The sequence below is a fragment of the Phalacrocorax aristotelis genome, chromosome 1 (assembly GCF_949628215.1).
Source record: "Phalacrocorax aristotelis chromosome 1, bGulAri2.1, whole genome shotgun sequence".
Lineage (NCBI taxonomy): Eukaryota > Metazoa > Chordata > Aves > Suliformes > Phalacrocoracidae > Phalacrocorax > Phalacrocorax aristotelis.
In genome coordinates this window covers 113,963,262-113,983,795 of record NC_134276.1, presented here as the reverse complement: position 1 = coordinate 113,983,795, position 20,534 = coordinate 113,963,262, and the positions used below count along the sequence as shown (strand labels likewise).

The 20,534-nt window shown below is 36.3% G+C and overlaps 1 protein-coding gene across 3 annotated transcripts in view; it reads left to right on the top strand.

Moving 5' to 3' along the window:
- Nucleotides 1–20,534, top strand: part of GBE1 (1,4-alpha-glucan branching enzyme 1) — a 176,263-nt gene that overhangs the window by 42,974 nt on the left and 112,755 nt on the right. For 2 of the 3 annotated variants that reach the window (XM_075102255.1, XM_075102234.1), the window contains exon 3: nucleotides 8,638–8,753. The exons of the other annotated variant lie outside the window; for it this stretch is intronic. In XM_075102255.1, the coding sequence (XP_074958356.1) occupies nucleotides 8,638–8,753 (116 nt within the window). The remainder of the gene's footprint in view (nucleotides 1–8,637; nucleotides 8,754–20,534) is intronic. 3 annotated transcript variants of the gene reach the window in all.

The window sequence follows — 20,534 nt, the reverse complement described above, 5'->3', positions numbered from 1 at the left end:
GATCACAGTGCAGCTTTAGGCTTAATGTGTCTAAACTACCTGAAGTTCTTACTAAAGCTCTGTAGTTAGCCTTCTACAAAACTGTATGCAGATAAGGAGAAATAACTGGAATAATTTGCTTTAGCTTTGACTGATCTAACAGCGCTGTTGTCTCAGGACCAAGGCCCTTCAAAATTTCCACTGATTTTAAGAGTGTATACAAAAGTCCTGCTGGAAAATGGAAACCTAAAATCAAACTAGCCTACTTATGGAAGAGTAGGTGGTGTTCTGTTTTGAGGGTAGAAGGAAGGATGTTAGTAGAACAGGAAACTGGCAGGATGATATGGAGTAATTGCATTGCTTACTGTGAGAACTAGGAAGATGTTGAATCACTTAAAACTTGAGACAAATATAAACTTGCTACTCATTCAGAAGGCAAGCTACACTCCAATCATGTTTTGCAATTTCTTAAATGGAAGTTATACACATTTTTGCTCTTAAATCCTGCAGTACTAATTCCACACTCTCACTGTTGTTTGGGCTTTTGGGGATTTTTCATTCTGTTTTTCCCTTTCACCTCTCTATCCCTTCCTCAGGGTTAGGTATTAATCCATCAAGATTCTAGGAATTTAGTTACTGGCTCTTACCAAACTGAGACTTTATCTGTAAAATGATTTTGTTCATTTAACTGCATTTCAGAAGTATGCAATGTTATTTATCCAACTTCTGTTTTGCAGAAATACTTACCTGGTGAATGTTCAGTGTGTGTTTTTTATATTACAAAAAAGTATATGAATTGCCAATTTGAGGCTGTTAACTACTGCTTAAACAAAAACCTAAATGTTGAGTTTTCCCTCTGCATTACCCCTGTTTGAGGAAACTATTACAAGAGCAAACTGTATTTGAGGAAGGAAGTAATGAACTTGAAATTGTATGTGCTTATATAACTTTAAAATTATAAGACTTCTTACATATGCCATTAGCTGTAGTATCTGGTGGTGCTTTCTAAAGTACTGTAGTTAAGCTTCTGTAAAAATATGTGCAGTAATAAAGAAATAAATGGACTACCCTGGCAGTATTCTTTCAGATCTGTTATGATATTTTTAATGCTTTGTAGCAAATGGTTCTGTCCTAGTACCATAGTTCCATAGTCCCAACATCAATACACTTATAATAAGCAAAAGAAAGCGTTTATATAATGTTATGCTTAAGTTTCCAGGTATTGGAGTCGTAAAGTGCATCTATTTTAATTGTCAGCAATTTTTATTTTCTCTTTACTCAGTTGGAGGGTCTGTGTCCACTATTCACTGTAATAATTTGAGTCTATAGAGAATGATTAATTTTAGAAAAATCTTTTGCTTTTAATTCAGAAGACAAACAGAAAACAATGCTGTTTTCAACCATGCTCCTGTTTGATATGGCTTACCTAGTGAATGGTAGAGTAGCTTTCCTTGAAATACTCCTTGGGGTTTTTTTTCTATTGGAATAGACATTGATAAAATAGGTTAGTGCAGTACTTGAATTTTAATATGGGAATCAGATATGTCCTCTGATTCAAAACTGAATAATGAATCATGAGTATAGTTCACCTACTGCTAGATTACAGTGATGCCAGCTATCAATACGGGCTGCAAGACAGCTAGATGAGGGTATTTTAATAGCTCAACTTGATATGTATAAACACACACAAAATTCTTCTCCTTACCCCTTCTCTACTCTTTACAGCTCCCTCCATTGCTCAAGGTTTTTGTGTGATGGAAATAATAGTCTCTAAGTTAAATTACTCAGCACAGTTGAAGATTAGAATACATTTGTTTTAATTATGTATGTTAATAGCCATTTTAAAAACAGACTTTTAATGAAATTAAAAACAAATATTTTAAAAAGGATACAATTTGTAAATTGGTATGGCAGGTTGGGAGGGGCAGGGAGTACAGATATACCAGAATACAGTAGCTTAAAAATGCAATAGTTTTCTAAATTCTACTTCATTTAAAATATTTCATGTACTACATCATATGAAACAGAAATTTAGGACTAACATCTTAGAGTAGTTGTTTCTAGATGTTAATGAAATGTGGCAGTAAGAAGTCAGAAGACTGAAAAAAAAAAAATTCACTTTAATATAGAAAAACTGCATTTGTCCGATGTATCATATTCATCAGTCATAGTAAAGTATTCATTCCCAAAGGGGAAGGTAATGTACTTTGAAAGCCTAGAGGAATGGAAGTCTGTCATTCAATTCAGATTAGCTTTAATAATATTCTGATGAGAAATTAGGTTGCAAAACCCTAAGATTTAGATTCAGGTTGCTACAGATATGTTTAATTATAACTGAATCCCTTTAACTTTTCTTTAAGTTTTCATGCAGGTTAAAGTCTCAAACGAAGTTTATGATTATATTATATTTAAACTGAATGTCAGGATTGTTTTTTAATAAGTTTTTATAAAACTCAGCTTTTTATAGAGAGAACTGTAATTGAACCACTGGTGGGGGGGAAGTTGGAAGTCTTAAAGAAACAAATGTGGAACTTAAATGACAGCAGCTCTTTAGGTTTTAAACTGAAATATGATGTCATATAATATAAACACAGTCAATGCATGCTTTGTTTTTTACTTCCTATGTACGGAGGGAGATAGCAGTGTTTTTTCGTACTTTTTCACCTGATATGGTATTGTCTGCGAGTCTCAAATGTTTGATGGAAAGACACAAGAAATAGCACAAAATATTAATCCCTGATATTTGATCTGATAAGTTTTTGAGGATCAAAAATTACTAAAAGTTATTACGGCGAGCGCAGACTGTGTTACAGACCTTAAACTTCTTTCAGAATTTATAATTAAGCTGATAGTTAACTTTATTATGAACTGTGTTTAAGACAAATGAAAAGTTTATTTTGGTAATTATATACATGTGAAGCATCAGTCCTGAAAACGTAAAGTTTTTTCTGAATGACTTATGTTTTATAGCAGACAATGAAAGGTATTTTGGCCCAAATTATGGTATTTTTGTACTTCATTCTGAGACACTTCTAATGAATGGGACAGCTCCTGTTTATACCGTAATTCTTAGTATCACTGTGCATTCTGGAAAAAAGCTATAATGTAGTAATAGCACACAAATCTGTATTTGGTTCGGAGAATGAAAAACAAATTTGAGAAAATCCCAATACTTTCAGAGTTCTCTTTATCTCTTCTTTAAAACTCCATAACTGGAGAGAAAATGATATTGTATCTGTTGGAATTCTGGTACGATGCTTGAGTCTGTCTGAAAAGTGTTAAATGAACAATCAAGAACATCAAGATTTGTCAATTAGTACTTCTAGCCTCTCAGTAAATCAAATGTATGAGGCAATTAGCTGTAATGTTGACACTGCCTCTAGTATCAGAAATTCAGCTACCTTAAAAACTCTGTGATAACAAACTGAATATTTTATTTGCATGCTGCGTTGCTGAAGAACTTAGTGACTACTGGCAATTTTTTTGCTACTTTAAAATCAAGTATTTCAAAATAAGTCACTGAACCGTTGAGTTTTGAGGGTAACCCATGGAATTTGTTTGGGAATTAGAATACCCAAAACTATTTGGCCATGCAGAGACTCAGTAGGTTATCTGTAAACAATATTTTAATTAAAAAAAAAGATGCTTGCTGGCTTTAAGAAGCTTGAAAGAATATGTATAATATGTATGAAAGAGTATGCTAATTTGCAAGTCAGTGTTTGATGTGATACATTGTCATACTTGTGGTTTTTAGTTTTTGGTTCCCTTTTTTCTTTTCTCTGCCTCCCCCACCCCCTCCCCACCCCCCCAGCTAACATTGGACCTAAAACGTTGATTACTCTGGAATGTCTGTTTCTGCTTCCTGTTCCTTGTGCTAGAGGGGAAGGCTTCTGCTGGGGCGGGAGGGTGGACTGGTTGGTTTTGGGAGGAGGTTTGTTTGTTTATTTAAACTCTGACAGGCTTCCTTCAGAGTGAAGAAAGGGGAACTTAAGCCACTAGCCCTCATAATTTGGTTATCTGACAGCTGATAAGAAACTTCTCATATCTTAGAATATGTTGTTTGGGTTTTTTTTCCCCCCAGACTTGACTCAAACTTTTACCTAAATGGAGTCTAGATACTACTGTGATGTGATACTGAACTTCTTACTACTTCCTTCAAACCTTTATGCAGAAAAAATACCTAGATTTCATGAGTGAAGTTAAATAGTGCTAGACTTTTAGGCTGGAGACAACTGAAGGCAATAGACTGATGTATAAGCTGCTATTAATATCCAGGGAGACATTCTATCTGAGAAGTAGTGACATTTGTTTTTATGTCAGTGTTTGAGCTGTTTAATCACTTTTTAAGCAGATTATGTTAATGAACCTGCTATTCAGCTGTTAGAAATCAGGCAATGTAGAAAAGGAGGAAGACCTAAGTATAAGTGTCCTTGGAGAATCTCTGCATTTATGTTCTGATTTCATATTCCAAGCAAATGGTATAAAGGTATCTTGTGGGATAGGGGGATTTTGATGCCCTTCCCTTTTCTGATCTCTCTTTCTCAAGGAAGATGTATGTATGGTTGCTGGACTCTATTCTCTTTGAGCATCTTTCAGTTGATAAGAAATAAAACGGCCTTAAGGGATGAGTTTATTGCGCTTGAGAATTCAACCTCAGTTTAAGTTTTTTTCACTTTTGAAAAAATAGTTACAACATTGCACTAATATTACATTAGAACAAGAGAATGATTTGGTCAATATGCAAGAAGTACTCCTTTTTCCTGTGTGAAACGAGAGGAGTGTTAATTTCTGATATGAAACTCCAAGTTAAGCCATGAGCCTCAGAGCTGTATGGCTATATGCTTGTCAATGTGAAAATAAAACCAGGAGATAAAACAAGAAGCCACTTAATTTATGTTGTAGCTGGAAGTATTGCATTTAAATTGATTTTTAATGACAAATGTTAGAGTCCAAGCCATTATAGCATTGAATTTGTTCTGTATTAAAGCTCAGTTTATGATTCTTTGGCATGCCAAGGGTACAGTTCTGAGCAAGAAGTTCCCTTGTGCCTCATGTTGCTGAGGTAGGATGTAATGTTAAAATAACTGGTAAGTTTTGGAAGATCTAGTCACAGAGAGAAACTAAAATTACCCAGCTGTTCAAGATGTCTTCTGTGTTGGTTTAAGATGTGTCTGGAGCCTGAACTTTTGTATAGAAGCTCTTGTCTTTGTATGGCTTATGGGTTTTCCGTGATGGTATCCTTTTTTCCTGAACCATATTCAAGCTGATTATTTGAACTTCTGCTGGAAATCTTATGAAGCTTTTTTCTGTTTGCAACTATTGGCAGAGTCTTTGAAGTCTCTGTTCTCAAACTAAGATATTTCTTCTTATCTTTATATTTTCAACTTCTGAATAGTCTGCTATCCAGTTTCTGGTTGGTTGGGTTTTTTCCCTGCCCTGCCCCCCCTCCCCCCCAAGGCATTTTTAGCTTTGTTTTGCTGAAAACTAAGCAGTAAAACTGAAAAGCCTGAGCCACTTGTTTGAAGGAAGCCTTCACTTGTCCAGGTGTTTTAACTTTTAATGCCTCTTGCCGTAATACAAAGCAACATTTTCCATTATAAACTTCCTAAATGAGGAGTTCTCCTGGGATACGTAGTAAAAAATGGTTTTAAGTAGGACCATCTGGGATAGATGGGCATTGTCTTGCATTTATTCTTAAGTCATGAATCATGGACACACAGCAATGAAGGACTGTGGCTGAGAAGAGGAAGGATTAACAGGAGTATCCAGTATTACTAGCAGGTGGAGGGGAAAGTGTAAGCAACTTGGGCAGAACTGTTAAAAGTTGCCTGTGGAGAGCAGAGATGCTTAAATGGGTGGAGAGATGAAACCATTCTCCCTCTAAAGGAGGGAAGAGGTGGTTGTAACAGAGGTCACAGGAATTTTTGGGGGGATAATGTAAGAATTCAGTTCTTGGTGTATGTAATGAGCTCAACTTCAGGCAAATTGTTTTTGGTTTTCTCTTAAAAGGTGTAGTGTTGTTTGGAGGTGCTCTTTCTAAGCAGATGCCATATGTTGGTATTTGAACTTTAGGTACTGTTTCTGATGCTGTATTCCAGGTGAAAGTCCTGTTTTGGACAAAATGTGCTGTAATTGACCAGACATAGGCAAAGGTCTTCCAGATACCTTCAGTTCTTCCACTAGGCGTCCAGGGTCTTACCTGGCTGTGTACCCCTCAGTTGTCATTCATTTTGCTTTAAGGACTGAATCAGTGCCACTGGATTATGCAAATATGTTCTAAGTGAGCATGTAATTTTTCTAGTTTATGCATAATATTGCCCTACTTTCTACCTCCAACTCCCTTTTTGCCCTTCAAGTATCTTCAGTGCTTTGGGAGCATTCAGGGGCCCTTAGATGACTGCTGTCCCACACTTCTCTTAGTGATGAACACTGACAGACTTATAACTTAGAGCAGGTACCATGTTATATGACTTCATTTTTTTTTCCAAGCCCTAAAACCCTAGTGATGTGTTTTGCATCTTTTTACTATTCCCTGAAATAAAATAAATATATAGTGTTTATATACTGTAATAAATATATAGCGTTTGCAGTTTTGAAATTCTTTTAAGGAGGAGTGCTTTATTGCTAAGGTATTGGTTTTTGTTTTGTGTGTGGTTTTTTTTTGTCTTAGTAGCCTTAGTAGATGTTAGTAGTGTTTGTTTCATTATTTTTGATTGAAACTTCAGAGTAAAACCAAGGAGGAAGACCCATCTAAATATTACTAATATACAACCTCTTTTGCTATTAATCAAGCAATAGTTTAGTAAAAACTTTTCTTCTACTAATACATTTTCTGTCTGTACTGTCTAAATACCTTAAAAACTATCATTTAAATGGAGAACTGAGTTAATTGTATTTCTGGTTTTGAGCATGGGGAACATTTTATTATAATATTTTCATTGGTTTTGATGTTGCTCTATACTATAAAATGAATAGGTACTAGAATATTTGTCATACAGAGTTATTTTGTCACTGTCTAGCCTGGTTTGATCAATGCCTTTCAGTTTTGTTCTTTAAAGATTGGCAATTTTCAGGTTTAAACAGCTGTAAGAGCAACTAGCAAGTTACTTTGAAAGTACCATAGTCTTTCTCTGAAACTCAAGACATCCATATATTGTTAGAGAAGGTTATCTTTTTGTCGCAAAGCAGATAATATTTTTGACTACTGATGTTTGTTGGAAAATACATATACTGATAACTTCCACATTCTCTACCTCCCTTGCTGTTGTTTTCCATGGTGCCAAAAGTGATGTTCCTGCTCCAGTGGCATGTCCAGTTTTTTGTTGAATTGCCTTTAACCCTGACTATCATGTTTAGTAGCAATATTGTTTTTATACTAGCTTAAACTAGTCGTGGAACTACAGTTTAGGGTGTGGACAATTTGTTAGTTGTTATAGAATGCCTGCCTAAGATCATGCACTGCACCTCCTGTAAATAGGTCACTGAAGGCTGCTTATTCTTTCATTGAGGTGTAAGCCACTTTTTTCTTTTTTAACTACAGGACATGGTATGCAAAAAGCTTAACATGAAGGAAGATTAGTGTGTGTTACTTTAATATCTTGCAATTCAATTTTTCTGTGCTGACTGGTTTAGCTTAGGAATCTCTATAGCCTTGCACTATGAGATAGCCACTTCCTTCTAGCCTAGAAATTATTACATTGCCTAAGTCTGTCCATTCAGAAGCTTTATATTCAGTCTCATTCATATGAATTAACCTTGAACATGCATACAAACACACAAGATTATCTTGGCAGATGTCTGTTCAGTTGGGCCTGTCATAATAGCCGACCTTGCATGTCTCTAGCACTCAGTGAATCCAAAGGGGACAAAGAATCTTGAATTATGGAATCTAAGCTTGGCTTAGTAAATTTTTTTTTGTGTATGAAAAGGAATCTTCTTCAAGACTAACTTAAAACTGTGGCATTTCAGGCCAAATTTTCCAGCTGTGTCGTCATTGTTTGGTATTGTGTGGTTTCCTAGCCACTGCTACCAAGTTTGTCTGCAGTTTCCCCTTTATTTTTCTGATTGTATAAACTTAATGAGTATTATTAATAGGACATCAACTTTTCAGAATAGAGGCAATGAGCAGTGTGTCCAAACCTAGTTTGAGCATTCAATTTATGGAGGTTGGTTTTGGTTACATTTTGTCCAAACTCACTTCCCCTCTTCATATCAACGTCTGCTAATTATTTTTTCCCATAGTGTTGGAGCAAAGACGTCTACTGGCTTGTTTAGGATGCGAGGTTTGTGGGTTTTGTTTTACATTAAGCATTACTTTTCAGCCATTAATTTTCATGTTACCATGATTTTGTGGTATTAAAATCAGTAGTGTTTTTGGGGAGGAGGAGGAAGAGGTTGTTTTTACTTTGATCAAAGAAGGTAAAGTAAAAGTAATTTAATCATTGTCAAATTAGAGTTGAAGTATAGTTTCCTAGTGAAAATATTATACATTTTATTGAATCTCTTTTGAATATGTATGGTAGTATCAGATCTAAAAGTATGTGTGTCTGCTGTCACTGAAGTTTATTCTGAAAAAGATGGAACATGCTGTTATACCTTTGAATTATAATTGGACACATCTTAGGATAAATATGCTTAGCTTTATTTCTTAAATTACAGATGGCTGGAATCCATTTTCTCATCCATATAGGAAGATGGAGTATGGGAAGTGGGAGATGTTCATTCCACCTGGTCAAGATGGTTATCCTCCTGTGCCCCACGGATCAAAGCTAAAGGTGTTGGTTCTAGACTGTCTGCTCTAGACTCTCCAATTCTTGTAACCCTTCTTACTCAATTCTCCTTCTTGTTTTCTTTTAAATAACTTCATCTTTTAATTGTTCTAAGAAGCAGAATTAGTTTATCTACTTTTGCAATGCGACCTCAATGAGTGTAACATTAACATCTAACTCTTTGTGATGCTTAAGAGGAGGCATATGAGGCTGAAATGTGGATATCATGTATTATGTCATGTTACAAGATGAAAACAGTATTTACATGTTGATTATTTGAAAAATATGAAATAATTTATAGATGGTCTTATTGTATTTGATGTGACTACTTGAGATTAAGACCCTATTCAAATCTCAATACCTCTGTAATTTTTGTGCTCCTTTTAACCATGGCTTTTCAGGTGATCTTTTTGTGTTCCTTTAGTGGTACGTGTGGTCTTTTAAAACTTCTGCCTATCATTTAGGAATTAAGCGTATTGAACATTAGTCTTAGGTTAAGTAACTTTAAACTAAATAGATATGCAGGGAAAACCTAGTTATTTTATAAACTGTATTTCATGACTATCCACGAGCATAAAATCCTTTCTTCCAGAAATTAATGGAAAGTTTCTTTGAGCTGTCAAATGTCATAGTTGTTACACTTAGTGCAGATATATATGTAATGACAGCTATCAGTAGAGTTGATTATTTCTAGGTGAATTCTGATTTCAGTCGGATATGAACTTCTGAGAATTCAAGTTGTTGCAGTTGGAGCTTGAGTTCCAGATATGTTGGATGCTAACGGGGGACAGTAGTGAGTAGTTAAGCAAAAAAATACACCAAAATCATCGGTAGACTAGGAAAGTCAAGCAACTGGGAGCATTTTTGTAACACGACTGTATTTTCAGGGTTCCCATCAACAAGACTAACACATTTCAAAAAATTCTCATTTTTTCTGCTGAAAATAAGCTTAGTTAAACAAGGAATCTGTTGAAACAAAGATATGCATAAAAATGATCTGGAAATGCTTACTCAATGTGCGTGCTTATCTCTGTGCTTTTTGTTATGGCCTATGAAATTATCCCAGTATAAATATGGATAAATTGAAACTTAGGAATAATCATTCAGGGATGAGAAAGCTGATGTTGTTTTACAAAGCAGGAAAGAAAACAGTTGTCTGCAACTTAGAAATATAGTGATTATGCAGTAATGTATGAGATTGCAGAATGGTTACTTATTTTCTATGGTTTTGAGGTGTAAGGAGGTTCGTCTTTTGATTGTTGCTAAATTTACCTTTTAAGTTGTCTTTACAAATATATTGAGCTCACCTGCTGTAGAATATTCTGTGCTCACTGTAGAGATAAGAGATGCGAATGATGAGGAGGGTTGGTAATAACATAATGTCAAAAAGCATATAATCTTAAACAGGTTTGGACAAACTTAAGATTAGTTTCTTGTCTGTCTATATATAATCACTGGTCTCCTGCTTTTGAAGTACAGGTCTTTACAGTACTTTCTTTCCGTTCACTGTAAAGCAAAGACTGCATTGTGCGTAATTTGAGTAGTATGCAGAATTTTTGACTACTGATTACTCTTGGTACTGATGTACTAGTAAGGTGCTTTGCTGTAGTTCTGTAGTTGCTCTGAGTCTTCTGAAAAGCCATGAGACTCCTGCTGGCAGAGCAGAATTTGGGTTTGGTTTCCATTTTAAAGTTTTTTTTTTTAACCTGCCACTTCTAATTGTGCTTTTACATGATCAGCTCTAAACAGCAATGTGTACAGTTGTCACTGACACTCAAAATATGTGATTGCCAAACAGGCTCATGAAGCTGGACTGTTCTGTCTGCCTGTGAGATGGACTTGCTTTTGAATGTGTGTATTCCTGTCTCTAAAACCCCCCACAGGTTTAGGAACTTGATTCACAAGTGTACGTAATCATAATTGATGGCTTCATCCAGATAGAGCTGCTTCCAGCCTCATCTGTAACTTTGCTAATAATCTTCCATGACTGTATTTTGCTCCACAGTGTCTAGCTACACAACCAAATCTAACACCTCACAACGTGTACGTTCAATGTGTTTCGATGAGATAACTAACATGGAAAAAAGTCTCCAGTTAAGGTAGTTGTAAAACATTTTGTGTCACAAAAGCTGAAGTCAGGTTGGAATATTCCACATGGTAGGCATGTATGTTACCCTCATGCTATGGCCGATCTTTTTATCCTCTTATTCCACTAACAGGTTCAGAAAACTGCTGCTCCTCTTATGTAAGATTTCTTACTTAATAAGAAATCTTCTTACTACATGGTTCTGTTAATTATGATCATGCATAAATATGTGTATTTTTGGGAAGACGAGGTTTTGTGTAGTAGACCATAGTTTTGCCGTTCGTTCTTCATGTAGTAGCTGAGAGTACCGGATTAACTGCAGATGGAAATTACTATGTGGATTGCAGAACTGATGTTTAAATACACAGGCACTGTTGTCTGTGTGCACTAGAGTAGGCAACAAAAACTATTACTTTTTAGTAATGAAGGTATTCCCTCTTTTGCTTTACTAAAGAAGCAAAGGGAATCACAGGCTTTAAAGTTTCTTTTACTAATAATGTTCTTAAATATTTAAGTTAAAATAGTCCACTTCAGACATTTATGCAGTGATTTGATTAATCTGGTAGGGGAAAAAAGTCTCCTCCAGAAGGTCCTTATCTCTAGCTTCTGTCGACACTATTTTCATCTTTCGCTCTACACAGGCAAATGCCAAGTTCTGAAATGGTGACAAGGTCATTCCTTTTAAATAGGTAATTTCTAAGCCAGAATGGGAAATGGATGGAGTGTAGCTGGTGACACTAATTTAGATCAGGTCACAAAATATTTTTGTAGGAAAATAAATGAGGAGCAGAGGTCAAACATTTGCCTGTTTTCAATAGTAGTAGACTGCCTACTGTAGCTCTTCAGGCAGTCTTCTGATAAGTAAATACAAACATTGAAGAAGGTGAGTAATTAAAAAACTGCTATAGATCTTCTGATACATTCATCTGTGAAGGGATGGATGCTTAAAATAGTTGAGTGACTCCCTTGTGGATTATGACATCCATCTACAAAATAAGGTTACCTGTCAGAAAAGCGCACTTTTTTCTTTCTCCATGGATCAGTGGGGAGCTTAGTGAGTTAAGTGAACAAATATGGTTGGGTGGTGTTTGTTAGTGTGTTTTGGTGGCTTTTTGTTTTAACTTCTAACAGATATCAGTTGAGCACAGATTTAAAAAACAAAAAAACCAAAAGAAACCAACAAAACCAAAGCTTGTGCTTTAATCAATTAAGCCTCTTTACCTCTGTTTCTTTATCCTAAAGGGGGTAGTTTGAAATACGGTCTGACAACCAAAGTTTGTTAAACAAGTTTGTCATTCTAACAGTGATGGCAGTTGAGGGGCAAGTGTGTGTATCTTTTCATGGTTGAAAATGACTGAATTCTTCCTTCATTGCCAGAGTATTCTTAATTACCTTTTCACAGTATATGGGAAGCTTTTAGAAAAATTAACATGGCTAGGCTTCCTTAGCAAGTCTTGTCATGTGTTGTCATATACATGCAGGAGTTTAATCAGTGTTCTGCTTTGTTCTTTTACTGTTTATTTATAAATGTGTTTTACAACTGCTTAAAAATACCTGTAAATTAAGTTTTTGCTGTAGTCTGTAAGACCTTAATTTTGAAATAGTGTCAGTGGAGTTTAGGGGTGGGGACACCATTGGTAAAACGGAGATCTTAGTATTTGCAGTGGGGAACTTCTTCAATGTTCTTTATAAGAGCAACACATCAAATGTAGAATAATTGGAAAATAGAAGCCAATAAGAATTCAAACCTAGATGAAAATAATTTCCAAATGAATGGCTACTGGTCAAGTTCTAAAATATTTTCACACAGCTAAATAAGAAAAGATGGTAAGGTCAGTACTTCTAAAATACTGTCAATTAGGATTGAGCTGCCTGCTGCCCTGGAACATTGAATAGGAGGAGATCTGTATACTGGAACCACAAAGCTGTCTTCCATGAGCTGGAGAAGGTATACTAAAATTGTAATTGTTCAACTTTCTAGTAATGACAGTAGATCTGATTTCTCTGGGTATGCTGACAGAACTGATCATATATGGCTCAGGGACCAAATAACGTAAGCTTTCCCTTGAAAGTCTCCTCAGAAAATGCATTCCATCATTTGCTAAATCTATATCCTTTCCTCCTTCACACACACGCGCACGCACACATATATCTTCAAATGGTAAACTTCATAGTTTTTTTGAGTGCCTTGTATTGTAACAAGGTGATTAGGCTTGATACCTTGTGCACTTGTTAACACAATATTCTTCTATTGATATTTCAGACTCATGTTTGAGTGGTTTCAGTGATTGCTGAACAGGAGTTATAGGTGCCAAGTTAAATACAAAACTGGGGTTGATGTGAAGAACAGTCACAACTTTTTTTTTATCAGTTTGTACGAAATATTAAAGTCACTACTACTGGTTTTGAGTAGTTTTCCAGTCCAAAAACATAACTCTCTTTAATATTAAAGGGTGCAAAGGAGGAACTACTTTGAGTCAGAACACTAACAGATTAGTCGTGGTTAGAAATACCAGAAAGTACGTTTGAACCCATGAGGTGCTGGGGAGAGGAAAGTTAGTTGTAAAGAATATTATCTAGAACTTCATCCTTACAGTTTTTACCACTGTATCCTGTACTTTGTAGTAGATCTGCATGCTCTGTGTTTAACTGGTAAACCTTGAAAAGGAATCGAATATGGTGAGCAGGTGGGTTAATCAGTGTCAGGGAACCACTGTTGGCAAAATTCAGTAAGTGTAATTACTGTCACTGATGAAGATGGTGTTGCAGCTGACCTGACTGATCAGGAGGTCCAGCAGCATAATATCAGACTGGCTTCGAGTAGTCTGCAGTCAAAATGTGAAAGTGGTTTTAATGAGAATGTGAAAGTCCAGGAAACCATTTTAATAATGGGATAACAGTCTGGTGGTTAGGATGCTAGGTATAGAAGTGTTAAAGATGTAGTGGGTTTTCTGTAACATAAAATGTAAATAGGTTATGTGCAGTCAGACAGCTTTTATAAAGGGAGCCCTAGGTATCCCTAGCACAGGTATGAGACTTAATTTCAGTGGGAAGCTTCCGGAAGAAGTGTTCACTGTTTTCTTACACGTACAAATGTAAACACTTCTAAGGTGTCTTGCTTTTGCCTCAGCTGGGGTGGGGCAGGGAGTATCCTTGCCCATAGTCTGTGAAGTTCCATGTCACTGAAATTTCATGTATTAAGTAATGTGTAGGATGGAAAAAAATGAAAATTACCAGACCTGCAAAGCTGAACAGTGAATGAAACAAGTGTTACACAGCATCATGCTATATAACTGACGTGCAAGAAGGAGCAGACATGGCATTCCTGGCATTTTGAACTTAAGGGAACAGGACTTAAGTCATCTAGCATATGTATTTCTAGACATCAGTGGTACTGAATGGCACGTAAAGTATTAGTTAAATCTGTGGCAATACCCGTCATGTTTCATTGCCTGATTGTGAGCCATGACCCTTCAGCAAGTTATTATAGACTTCTCTGGGTTACAGAGTAGGTTTACTAGCAGGAAGAGTTGTTATCTCATTGGGAGGTAAATGGTCTCTTAGCTGTCCCTGTTTTGGATTTGGTAAACAATGGCAACTACTCATGAACTCACAGGAGAAGTTCTAGTAGCGATGAAGCATTGTAATGCAGCAGACTGCTCTTTGGAGCCTTTTTTGCAGACTGAGATCAGCACTTCATAATACTCTTGTTTAGTTATTTTGGCAGAACTAGTTCTCCTGTGACTTGAAGATTACACAATTCTTTCATAAGAGGTTTTGCTGTTTAAAAATACTTTCCTTTCAGTTTGTCCATTCAGAAGACTAATTGTTTCAATTGATATTAGGTCTGTGTTATAGCAAAATATGGGTTGTTTTTTTGGGGTTGTTTTTTTGGTGGTGATTTGGTTGGTTGGGTTTTTTTTTTGAGGAAACGTGAGAAAGATTTTAAGGGGTCTTGAAATGGAACTTGAAGCCTGAGAGTCCATATTAACTATGTATATAAACATGGCTGTAGTTTTTAGGGGAATGTTGTTTTGGAGACAGGGCCACTAACTAGGTAAAGCTTCTAACACTCTTCAGTGTGACTTGATGTAGCTGAAAATTAGGAACCATCTAGAGTTATGTATAAATTTAAGAGAAGATTATAGGTCAAGAAGAAAGTGGAAGATAAATTGGTAATCTAATGGACTTAGTCCACACCTTGGATGCCCAAGTCTTGTCAGATGGAATCTGTACTGGCAACACAGCCAGCACTGGAGCTGTTTGAGAAGGACTTCTCTGAGGCATTACGATAAAGTATTCAAGATGTGCTACTTTAAAATATCAGAAAGCAGTTAAGTTAATGCACCTAACAATGTGTGGAGAGGGTCAGGTGAGCCCATCCATGATAGATGACCTCAGAACAGAGGGAACGCATCATGATTATCTACACGTTTTTGTTATCCACTAAAGAGAGTGTGACCTAAGGTGTTAGGGACTTCTGAGTTGTTGGGCAGGGAGACAACAGCAAGAGGAGGGAAAGGACAGTGGAAGGACCATTTGGGGCTGTAGGCTACCCCAGTTATAAGACACCATGGGAGTATGCGACAGGAAGTGGACGTGTTGAGCATGACCTGCCTCATCCCCAAAAGACATTTCACTGTCAGTTTGAAACAGCTGTGAATGGGAACATCAAAAAGTAAGCCTACTACGAGACAACCACCCAACCGCAAGGTGCATTATGCAGCAGTTGTCCTTGATACAAATACTTTATAGTTGAGGATAAGTAGTACTTAATGCTTGGGTGCACCTTTTACATACTTCAGCAGCTTCTTTTCTACTTGACATGGATTGAAACAACTCTAATAAGTTACACTTATTGTGTGTAATGTGCTTTATTAGTATGGTTGCTTTCAAACTGTGCTCTCCTACCCCTGGCCTCTCAGTTACATAATACATATATGAATGCTTTTATTTTATGCATACAATTTTTTATCGTCTCTGAGCTGCATCACTGTTACAGTATCTCGATTCTGGTTAAGTCATAGTGGGGGGAAAAAGGTTTTTCTTGCTCTGTGTTTGAGATTCCAGTTTTCCTTTGACTACTTAATTTGGTTTTGAAAAAGGTTTTCAAAATCTGGATTCTAGACTGAAAGAAAGGTTTGAATGCTGTCCTACAGCATAGATATGTGGTGTTTTCCTTTTTTAAAAATAAACTGGTTGTCCCTCAACACCCTTAATGCCACCTTCACATAGCTAAGAGTTACAAAGCCTATTTGTTCTTGTAGAAATCTCCGTACTTTTTAGGATAGTTCATGATGAGTAAGTGAAGTATTATCTCTATACTTGTGCCTGATGAAATCTATTGGGAATGTTTCCATGCGATATTGGTTTCATTCTTAACAACTTTCCTCTGGTTTCCTGGATTTTAACAGTTTGATTTCCCCCCTCCCCGTGGTATTTTTATCTCTATCTTCATAGACAGCTTTATAATACTAGGCTACTGTCTCCATCTTTATGAATTTTTTTAATATTCAGATAATATAGTGTTTTCTGTATTCTTTCGTTAGGAAACTAAGAGAAGTTAGTAGATACAAAGAGAAGCAGGGAAATGTAAAAAAGAACGAAAGGTTTCCTTTTAAGTCTGATCTAGTAAACTTGTTTAACATGCTTTTAGGTTCTTCAGTTGAAATGCTTAGCTCACAAACAGAGCTATATCTCCCTCTTTTGGAAAATCAAGGCATGACTTGATGACTCTGCTTTGAAGATAGGCGTTTGCTTCTTTCATATCTCGATTATTTTCATTTATGTTCTTTCACCAGGGGAGAAGGGAAGGGGAAAGAAGGGGGAACTGGGAACAAATATCTAATATCACTAGTAAGTTTAGACTCTAGTAGCTGATGTGGTGATATATTTACAGAAAAATAATCTGCACAGCAAATAGATCACTCTCTCAATGGCTTCTGAACCACACAGATTCCTCTGCAGAACTTTGTTAATCGTATAAACCACGTGAGGAGTATTACTATGTGTCTGATAGCTAAGGAGTATTTCTTCAATATTTGTTTTATATGCTTGTCACTTTAGCAGATTTCTTTGCCTGAAAATTGGAAGAAAAAACAGACAGCTTTGTCTTGACTGACTGAGTTTTGACAGCAATTTTAAATTGATGAGAAAAAAAAGATGGAGAAAGGGAGACTTGAGGTAATATGAGTGTTCTATTACTTCTTTCCAGTGTAACAGACTTGCAATTTAGGAAGTAGAACAGTCTGGCAGAAGCAACGTGCTGTCCATTCTTTCTGAAACTCTTTTCAAGGTTTACACTCAACTTCAGTGACTGGGAGCACCTGGACGGATACACTTGATTCCTTGGTTATTTGAAGCAGTAGGGATAGCATATGGTAAAGCTTTTCAGTGGAAGGTGAGTTCTGGAAAGATGTCCTGTTGTCCATGCTGACTCCCCCACTGCTTTGGGTGGAGGGTCCATTTGGGAATGTACTCCTAGCTAAGGGAAGCTGAAGTGTTGAACAACTTCTAATCCCTTTTCCTCCTTGTTGCCTCTCTTGAGCTTTGTTAGGCAGGGCTGTACAGTAGCAAGAGGAGTAAGGCACTAGTGAAGAAGCTGTGTTCGCTTCTTCATCACTTGCCTTCTATTTCTCAGGCTATTAAAGAGGGAAATGTTTTATCTGGTCTCTAAAATCTATCAGGTTGAATGAGACAATTCCAGATTAAAGCTCTTAAGAGTGCTGTTCTATCCCAAACTTTTGTTAGACTTTTTTATTTTTATCTAAATCTTCTTTAAAGCCAGCTGTGCCAGGCAAGGAACTCTGAATTCTAGTACTGGGTTCTGCAGCAGGTTGCATTACCTTACTGGAAAGCATTTTGCTGTGCTTCTGTGTATTAAAATACAAACATGCAAAATTTTGCCTCTGTACTCTAGTACGTCTCTCTCAAACCAGTATGACGTGTAGAAAGAGAATAGTAATAATTACCCTGTTTCCTCTGTGCATGTGGGGAAGGCAGGGGTGGTGACTTTATTTACTTTAGTAAATGGGTTCAACTGACACCATCCACTTGGGAAAGATCATCAGAACTGTGTATTATATGCTGGGTGCTAAACTCGGGATTGGATATTTGCAGAAGAAAAATACATAGCTAAGGGAAAGGTATTTTCAGATGGTAGTAAAACTTCACTTCTGTACTTCTGTAGCAACCTGAGGGTGTTGAGAAAAGGGTGAACAATTTAAGAAAAAAGAAATATGATCTTACAGCAGGATTGTAACAGTGACTTGAATGTAGGAACTGTCTTTGAAACTGAACTGCATTTACATAATAAAATCTAAGACCAGGTTTTATTACAGAAGCAATATGTCCAAAGTCTAAAGTTTTAGAGAGGTTAACTTTAATTGGTCAGATTCTTTTGTATTCTTGTAAACTTGTAGCGCTTTCTCCTGGCTACCCTATTTTTGCAAAAGTAAAAATGTAAACTTTTTTTGTCTACACAATATATTATATTACAAAATATCTTAGGGTACCAACAGTAGTTTTCCTTCTCCATGTACTTTTAGAACAACTGAGGGAAGGAAATACCTTGATGTTTAATTTGTAATAAATTTCATGTAGTGGAAGAACCTGTTATGTTATTGCAGCATCTAACAAACTTCCTAGAGAGTCTGTAAGACCTAAAAGCGTGGCGGGTTTAGGTTTTGGATTGAACTTCCTTTCAAATGGTGCATGTTATTGAGATGAGGCAATGTTTCCACCTGTATTCTTGTGGCTTTTACATCTGGTAATCTTGTCTCAGAAATTAATAAATATTAAGCTAATGAAATACTATAAGTATGGAAATAATATCTTAATGCCCATATACAAATAACTCACTGACATTTCCCTATTTATATTAAAGCTAGTCCACTTTCTCATGTTAGCTATTGTTGGGTTGATGGCCAATTTAATTTCATTGTTGTGTTAAAAGCCACATATACCAACAATCATTCCAAGTGCTTTCAAGCTATTGAAGTAATGAAATAATAATACAGTGTTTCAGAGCAGTTTATTGGCTTGCATATATTAATCAGTTATCTAGTTATCGCCTCCTCGTTTTCTTCTCCCTAACTCAAGTGTAAATGAGAAACCACTATATAACAAGTTTCCTGAACTGCAAAAATATCAGTCTTAATTCTTTTTGGAAAAAAAAAACCAAAGTCCAGCAGATGCTACTTTTAAATTAAAGTATGTATCTGAAAAAAAGCCATGCTGTCTTGGTAATTCCTTACTTTTTTCTAATGTTTCATCCTATATCATCATCAGTGGAAACAGAGGCAGATGTCTTATGGGAATACATCATAATTGAATACAGTGCTCACACATGGAATTAAGTCTGTTTTAGATGCAGGAACTGAAAGCTAAAGGAATAGATGGTGGGCAGAGAAATTGTCTGGTCTTGTATGTAACTGTCATTTGAATTATTCTCCCACACTGTTCTGAAGATCTGTGTATGTGTACGCTGGAAGATGAGGTAGTCAAATGAAGCTGATGTGATGAGAAGATGAAGGTAGGCAAATGCAAAAAGAAAAGGGATGATCATAAAAATATGAATCTTAAATGTGTTTTATGGCCTGTTACTGATCAGTTCCATCTGTCGTAAAAACGGCACAACCACATTAAGCTCCATTTTACACATAGTTTACATTTTATCTGAATTTGTATTTGTGACTAAACTTTAAAAGTTGTTAGACTTGCAAAACTTTTGGACTTTTTATTGTTCTAGATTATTTAAGGAAAAACATGTGGCCTCCGTTCATAAAAAATCCAACAGATTTCACTGAGTCACAGTAGGCTGGAAGTTGCCTGAATATAAGTGCTGAGTTTTCCTTTAAATGACCTGAGACATCCAGAAGAGGTTGGCAGATGTGCTGCAGGTGGCATGGAAGACCCATGCTATTTTGGAAAGGAAAAATAGTGACATACCCAGGAATCTTAAATTTGTCAATGTTTCTGAAAATCGAGGCCCCTGAATCTCTTGTCCTGCACTGGAAACATCGTGAAATTAAAGGAAAGCTATTTCAGCTTCTGAATTGCTCCAGTGTGTTGTTGCCTTTCTGTATGACACTAGACTGCCCTGAGAGTGATGATTTCTCTTTAACTATAGTAAACTACTTTTGAGAGTTTTAAACATCATCAAAACAGACCTGTAAACACTGTACTTAGTTTTATCTTACAGCTTACTCCCCACTTCAGAAATTCCCTATACTCTAGTGGGACAGACATGGAACATGTTGTCACTTTGATACGAATGATTTTCTGAGATTTAGGTCCTGCATTGTCTTCCAGCAGTTTGAAAATTGGAATGCACCTTTGCACACCAGTTTCCACGTACCTTCAAAGCCAGCCATTGTTGACTGTATGTTTGCTCTTATTACAGCCATGTGTTTCTGTTTTTTAGTGAACTTATTCAGATCTGGAAGTTCTTACTTCAAAATGAATTACTTCAGCAGCATTGATGCCTTAAACCTCAGGCTACCAGGACATCTTTTCACTACCTTGGGTGTACTCATCTGTGAAATTCACCACACTAATTACAGCTGTTTCGGATGCTAAACTCCAAGTATGCTGAATGTTTCAGACAGAAATGTAGAAAATATACCCCAAAATCCCTATAATGGAAAATGCAGACAAAACACAATTTTTAACCATTACTTACAGAAGATGAGCAGCTTAGG